The sequence below is a fragment of the Homarus americanus genome, unplaced genomic scaffold, assembly GCF_018991925.1.
Source record: "Homarus americanus isolate GMGI-L3 unplaced genomic scaffold, GMGI_Hamer_2.0 scaffold22904, whole genome shotgun sequence".
Lineage (NCBI taxonomy): Eukaryota > Metazoa > Arthropoda > Malacostraca > Decapoda > Nephropidae > Homarus > Homarus americanus.
Window position 1 is genome coordinate 140,001 of NW_024732137.1, and position 8,100 is coordinate 148,100.

Sequence of the window (8,100 nt, forward strand, 5' to 3'; positions counted from 1 at the left end):
AATAATATTTCACTCCCGCCGTAACATATATTAATATAGCGATATATGGGGGTATATTATTCTCAGTAACTCGTAATGTTATAATACATGACCCTTACATAGACGAAATTAAGGAGAGAGAGAGAGAGAGAGAGAGAGAGAGAGAGAGAGAGAGAGAGAGAGAGAGAGAGAGAGAGAGAGAGAGAGAGAGAGAGAGAGAGAGAGAGAGAGAGAGAGAGAGAGAGACAGCTACACCATCACAGTTGTCGCCCCGAGGTTCCGTTTCTTTGCACCCGTCATCCCAGAGCTTACAGGGTTGTTCACGAACTTTTTACCTGTTAAATGAGAACTGAGTCACACTGTTAGCCTCAGAGTCAAGGGAATTTAGCAGGTGTTCATGGCTTTAATGAGGCACAGTGGATGAGGCTAAAGTAGTGCGGACTCAGGGGTGATTCAGACTCACGGGGTTAACTTAGTCTGTATAATATGAGGTTAACTTAATATGGTTTAACTTAATATGGGGTTAACTTAATATGGTGTTAAGTTAGAGTGTACAATATGGTGTTAAGTTAGAGTGTACAATATGGTGTTAACTTAATATGGTGTTAACTTAGAGTGAACAATATGGTGTTAAGTTAGAGTGAACAATATGGTGTTAAGTTAGAGTGTACAATATGGTGTTAACTTAGAGTGTACAATATGGTGTTAACTTAGAGTGCACAATATGGTGTTAACTTAGAGTGAACAATATGGTGTTAACTTAGAGTGTACAATATGAGGTTAACCTAAGAGTGAACAGCTGTGGTTGAGGAGATATTGTGTGGTGCCGAGGCGAGGTTGACCCATAACAACACAACAGTCAAAAGTTAAGACCCAGAAAAGTTTATGAAAGAACACCCTTATGCTCCAAAGAACCTCGGGGTGGTTGGTGGTGGAGGTGGTGGAGGTGGGTGTAGAGCTAAGCTGCGGGGAGATATGCAGAGTTATTCTGAACCTTATTGGAGGAACAAGAGAAGACGGAGAAAGAGGAGGAGAGGAGGAGAAGAGGGAGGAGAGAAGAGGAGGAGGAGAAAGAAGAGGAGGAGGGAGGAGGGAGAGGAGGAGAGGAGTTTTCAGATGGCTAGAGTTCTTAAGTGAAATTCGTCCTTCCCAGGAGTGTGTGTGGCAGTCCTCCTAGATTGGTGACTTAACGGACAAGTTCCTCTTCATAGGAACTTTACGAGTCCTTCTGTCCTTCAAAGGTGTCGGGGGTAGGGAGGAGGAGGAGGAGGAGGAGGAGGAGGAGGAGGGAGGAGGAGGAGGAGGAGGAGGAGGAAGAAAAAGAAGAAAGAAAGAAGAACAGGCACAAAGAAGAAGAAGAACAACAACAACAACAACAACACCAGCAGCAAGAAAATACTCATACACATCTCACTTAACATATATCACCTGCCTTACCTCTACCTGTCCAATACCTTAACTCTACCTGTCCAATACCTTAACTCTACCTGTCCAATACCTTAACTCTATTTGTCCAATATCTTACCTCTATCTGTCCAATATCTTACCTCTACCTGTCCAATACCTTACCTCTACCTGTCCAATACCTTAACTCTACCTGTCCAATACCTTACCTCTATTTGTCCAATATCTTACCTCTACCTGTCCAATATCTTACCTCTACCTGTCCAATACCTTACCTCTACCTGGCCAATACCTTTCCTCTACCTGTCCAATACCTTACATAAACATAGGTGATTAGCATTACACCTGTCGTTAATATCACCATCAGTGTAATAAGAGGAATATTACGCCACCTGCAATACTTATTTAAATAAAGTGTACCTAAACCTTTACTAAATTGTAGGGAATATTTACTGTTTATAACCTAACCTAACCTAACTTAAATCTAACCTAACCTAATTTAACCTACAGTAAATTAGTCTAACTTAACCAATACCTAACCTAATATAACCTAATCTAAACTAACGTAGCTTAACCCACCTGACTATAACACAACATAACATAACATAACACTACTCTATATAAACAAAATTACTTAGTGAAACGTGGGTGGCAATGTCCATAGACTTTCACATATATGTATCGTATATGTCGTAATATAGTTAAGGAATTGCAAACTATATGAAGGTAATAAGATAATATATAGAAGTTAATATAGGAATTATTATGTGAGTTAATGTGTGGTAAGTTTTATATTGATGCTCTCGGTGTGGTGTTATATAATTCGTAACACACACACACACACACACACACATTCAGGTCTGTTACACAAAGCCGACAATCCAGACGAGCGACAAGTTCACTATTAATGTGATTGATGCATCAACGGGAATTTATGGCTCACGGATAATACTTTACGGTGAATATATAGCTCATACTTGAAGAATTTATGGCTCATGGTCAGAGAATTTATTACTCATGATTGGAGAATTTATGGCTCATGGTCGGAAAATTTATTACTCATGATTGGATCTTTCAGTCTATTTATAGCTCATGGTAAAAGAATTTACGCCTCATCACTAACATATCACAAAGACGGATTTATGCTTCAGAGTCATTACATCAGAGATAATTTTTGGCTCAACACTTTATGCCTCAATACGATTCAGGACCAGAGGTCGATGCTAACAGCGACAACTTATGGCTCATGGTTGATGCCTCAGCGAGAATTTATGGCTCATGGTTGATGCCTCAGCGAGAATTTATGGCTCATGGTTGATGCCTCAGCGGCCGCAGGAGAGCTTTATACTGTACGTGTCTCTGTCGACTGGTAAGCTTAAGGATATTTCATAGTTCTTGACACAACCAACACCATAATACGATGGAGGGAGGGAGGGAGGGAGGGAGGGAATATGTGGTTCTCAGGGAGGGCGTGGTTGTATGGGAAGGGAGAGAGTGCAAATTTAAAAGGGTTAGCGCACACACACACACACATGCACACACACACACACACACACACACACACACACACGCACATCGCACACACACCCACTACATCTGGTCTAGTTTTTTCTGCTTAGGTCTCCATTGTGAGTCTGTGGAGTTAGAGGAAGAACTACCCTGGCCTTAGTGTGATAAAAGTGAGTGAATGCTGGAGGGAAGGAGGGAGAGAAGGAGGGAAGAGGAAGAAGTATTGGAGTAGTGAAATGAACGCTGGAGGGAGTGGAAGAAGGGAGGGCGGAGAGAGAGGTGGGAGGGAGCAATATAGTGGAGGAAACCTGGAGGGAAGGATGAAGGAGGGAGGGAGGAGGGAGGGAGGGGAGAAAGGGGGCAGGCAGGAGGTGGAGGAAGTAATATACTGAAGCTAAACGCTGGAGGAAAGAGAGGGGGGGGAGGCCAGAGAACCATGTCTTGTTATTCTTCAAAAGCTGTCAACGCCGACGTCAACCTGGGCCCCACTCACTCTCTTAAGTCTCTCACCACATCGTCTCACCACATCATCACACGTTCCCACCACATCATCACATCGCTCCCCAGTTCCTCACCACACATCACACGTTCCTCAACACATCACACATCGCCCCACCACATCATCACACGTTCCCCTCAGTTCCCCTCACCACATCATCACACGTTCCCCACACCACATCATCATCACACGTTCCCCTCACCACATCATCACACGTTCCCCTCAGTTCCCTCTCACCACATCATCACACGTTCCCCTCAGTTCCCCTCACCCCATCATCACACGTTCCTCATTTCCCTCAGTTCCCCTCGTTCGTACATCTCACGTTCACTCGTTCTCCTCCACAGTTCCGCCCAAGATCATAGACTCCAACACGAGCCAAGACACAGAGGTGAAGGAGGGGGAGGAGGTGAGGCTTATCTGTGGGGCTACAGGAACCCCTCAGCCGACCTACAAGTGGAGACGTGAAGACTCTAAACTCATCGATGTCTCCGGTAATACAGGTGAGTCGTTGGTGAGTCGTGTGTGTGTGAGTCATTGGTGAGTCTCGTTGGTGAGTAATTGGTGAGTCACTGGTGGAACATCGATAAGTCAATCATAAATTACTTGTGAGTCATTGGTTAGTTATTGGTGAGTGGCAGGTGAGTGGCAGGTGAGTGGATAATAAATAACTTTGGAGTCATTGATGAGAGAGAGAGAGAGAGAGAGAGAGAGAGAGAGAGAGAGAGAGAGAGAGAGAGAGAGAACACTTCTTGTCTAGAACCTGGATATTGATAGTTCAGAATTCCACATCGTGAACTGAGAGATGAAACGCAAATGACAATCGCCATATTAAAATTGAAATGATCACACCCGATTCACTAGCTTCATAAATAATTAATAAATTAACAAAAGAAACCCCCCCACCTATTCTCACCATTTGCGACTCACAGGAAGCATTTCTATTAGATTCTTGAAACACCAATTGAATTATATCACTGTTTTCCGCTCCTAGTGTTAAGAGCAGGTCCTGACCTCCTCTATTTTACACTTTATATCCTTCTTTATCTTTCTCTCTCCTACACACTGGAAATGAAATCCAAATCAGGACAATTAACTGAAGATTTTTGCAGTGAGAGTTAATGGAAAGTCATGTTTATTGGACTTTACTTCAGTTACCCCTTAAAAGATTATTATTTTTATTGGTTTTCTTCTTCACTGAACTGTTTGCATATATTTAAGTTATTTTTTTGTTTGCTTAGTTGTAATGGCTCTCAAGTTATGGGGTTAAATAGGCACCATTATCTTCTTGTTCTTGTTCTTCTTCTCTCTCTATCTCCTCCGTTCCCTTTCGCTTCCTTCCTCCTTCCACTTTCCCTTTCCCGTCCTTTCTCCCCCTTTCCAATCGTCCTTCTCCTTCCTCCTCCTCGCCCATCTCCTTCCTCCCTCTTCTCGTCAACCTTACCTCCTCCCTCTCTTCCTACCTCTTCTCTCCGTTTCTCACTTCCCTCCCCTCCCTCACCCAAGTTCTGAGACTGAAACCATGTATCTAGCCTGAGGTTATAGCCTGAAATCCCTCAATACTTTTAAAATACTCAAATATCGACGATGATTGTATTATAAAACTGAAACCATCTATTTACTCCTGAACTGAAAGACTAAAACTGTTCATTATTTACGTTACTTGGACACGACTGACTTGTAAAGGACCTTAGCTCTTAAGATAACACTCCTGTAGGGTAATTATAGCTTAATAACTTAGTAGAGATTATCCACCGGAGATTCAAACAAATTATATAGCTTCTACTATATGTATTCTATAGGTAATGTATACATACGTCTATGTATACGTGTTCTAGAGGTCATATGTATATGTATTGTGATGTGAGTCAATACATACCACATCCAACACACATACACACAAATTTGGAACAACATAACCAGTTCGCTTTTAAATTGTTTGCTGGAGAGCGCGGACAAAGTCGTGTGTCATTTGCATACAGGATTAAATACAGGTGTTCTGGGAGCCGAGATTCTCAGATTTTTTTCCTTCTCTGTCGACCAAGTTGTAGGAGTGACCCGTGTTTCTCTTACTAGATTTAATTGGATTTTTATGGTTTGAAATTTTTCTATGTGTATGTTTTATATATATACTCATGCTTGTATTATTTCATGTGTGTATCATCAATAATAATATAGATACGTGTCTCTCTGTCTGTCTGTCTGTTCCAGCCATCGTCCCAAAAATGAAACAGTTAGAGAGGTGAAACTTAACACTCAACGATTGTAGGAGGGACAACAGAGGCAGGAAAGGCGAAACAATTTATCAGTGCTCCAGGATATTGTCTCAACATGGCGGCAGCGAATATGATGAAAAGTTGATTCAAATTGACAATAAAATCCCCTTCTATCTTCTAGCTGTCGACCTCAATAAATATAATACAATTTCTCTGGTGACGAAAACACACAATAACGTAAACACAATAAAATAAATATGAACTTATTGACGGGCACAATAACATCATACAGTCACATAATTTCACTTACAGATAAAATTGATTGATTCTTGTGTACTTTCACGTTTTGTTTGGTTACGTGTCAAAGCATAAAAGAACGATGATATTCGTCTCGTGTTTCTGTAAATATATTAAGCTAAAGGAACGATGATATGTCTGTGTTTATGTAAGGATAATTTGTATATTTTCTGATTGACAGTTTTATGAGTGTGATAAATTTAAGTGAATCATAAATGTTGTGTCAATACTCTGACTGCTTAATACAATATCTTCTGATTGTCTGAGGAAGAAAATATCATAATACATTCTGATTGCCTTACGGGAAAGAAAATATTACAGCACATTCTGATTGCCCAAGGACGAAAAATGTTAAATAAATTCTGATTATCTGAGAAGGAAACTATTACAATAAATTCCGATTGTCTGAGGAATAAAAATACTACAACATATTCTGATTGCCCGAGGAGCAGGAAAATATTATCACGAGTGCAAGAAAACATTAAATTCCTCAGATACCAGAAGGGCAAAGGTGTCGAGCAGAGGCGAGGAAGACCTGAAGAATATGTTAGCAAAAATGTTTAAAGGTAGGAGGTAGAGTGTGTGGGGGGGTTGGGTGTGTGTGTGGGGAGGGCGTGTGAGGTGTGAGGTAGAGTGTGTGGGGGTGTGTCAGGGAGGCTCTTCAGGAGGTAGAGGTGGGGTGTGTCAGGGAGGGAGGTAGAGTGTGGGTAGAGTGTGTGTGGGGGCGTGGTGTGAGGTAGAGTGTGTGGGGAGGGTGTGTGGGAGGCGTGTGGGGAGGTAGAGGTGGGGAGGGTGTGTGAGTGGAAGGGTGGGGAGGGCGTAGAGGTGGAGGTGGTGGGAAGGGTGTGTGAGGGAGGGCGTGTGGGGAGGTAGAGGGAGGGGAGGGTGTGGAGGGTGTGGGAGGGTGTGTGAGGTGTGAAGTAAAGTGGAGGGAGGGAGGTGTGTGTGTGTGTGCAAATAAACGTTACAAAATGTGTATATAGATATTTACAGAGAGAGAGAGAGGCTACAACCTACGCCACCTCATGACCATCCATTACCTCCCCTCTCACTCTGCTCTCCCTCTCATTCCCTCTCTTTCCTCTCACCCCTTCCTTTCATACCCCTCCTCACTCCTTGACCCCACTCTGCCCCTCTCATTCCCTCTCACCCATCTCTCTTCACACCTCTCACTTCATAATCACCTCCCTCTCCCCACCACCTCAACCTCTCAGCCACCACCTCCCCACACGCCCCCACCCACTCCACCACCCCACACACCCACCACCCCACCACCACCCCTCACCACCACCTCACCACCACCTCACCACCAATCTCAACCACCACTCACTCCACCACCCTCACCACCACTCCACCACCCCCTCACCACCACTCCACCACCCTCACCACTCACCCACTCACCCCCACCACCCACCCACCACCCCCCCCCACCACCACCCCCACCCCACCACCCTCACCACCACCCACCTCACCACCACCCCCACCCCCACCCCACTCCACCACCCCCACCACCACCCACCACCCCACCACCCCTCACCCACTCCACCCACCACCCCACCCACCACCACCCACCACCCTCCACCACCCTCACCACCACCCACCAATCTCACCCACTCACCTCACCTCTCACTCCACCACCCTCACCACCTCCACTCCCTCCACCTCTCACCCACCACCCTCACCACCACTCCACCACTCACCACTCACCCACCACCTCACCACTCACTCCACCACCTCACCACCACTCCACCACCCTCACCACTCACCCACACCACTCTCCCACAGATCTGCTGGTGGACGGGAGTGAGCTGTTGTTTGAGCCAGGATCTGAGATAACACGCCGGAGCCTACCTGTATATCGCCTCCAACGGTGTCCTGCCAACTGTCAGCAAGAGGATTATGATCAGTGTCAGTGTCAGTTATGAGTTATTTACCTGTCAGCTGTGAGTTATTTTATCTGGGTTGTTTATCTGTCAGGTGATATTTATTTTATCTTGTCAGGTGTGAATTATTTTATCTGTCAGGTGTGAGTTATTTATCCTGTCAGGTGAGTTACTTACCAGTCAGTTTTATATACCTGTCATTAACTCTCAGGTGTGTTATATACCTGTCATTAACTGTCAGGTGTGTTATATACATGTCATTAACTGTCAGGTGTGTTATATACCTGTCATTAACTCTCAGGTGTGTTATATA

At 44.2% G+C, this 8,100-nt stretch overlaps 1 protein-coding gene across 1 annotated transcript in view; it reads left to right on the top strand.

Moving 5' to 3' along the window:
* Positions 1-7,829, top strand: part of LOC121868172 (neuronal growth regulator 1-like) — a 126,402-nt gene extending 118,573 nt beyond the window's left edge. Inside the window, exons 4-5 of the mRNA XM_042368481.1 lie at positions 3,739-3,894; positions 7,690-7,829. Of these exons, the coding sequence (XP_042224415.1) occupies positions 3,739-3,894; positions 7,690-7,829 (296 nt within the window). The remainder of the gene's footprint in view (positions 1-3,738; positions 3,895-7,689) is intronic.
* Positions 7,830-8,100: the final 271 nt, after the last annotated feature.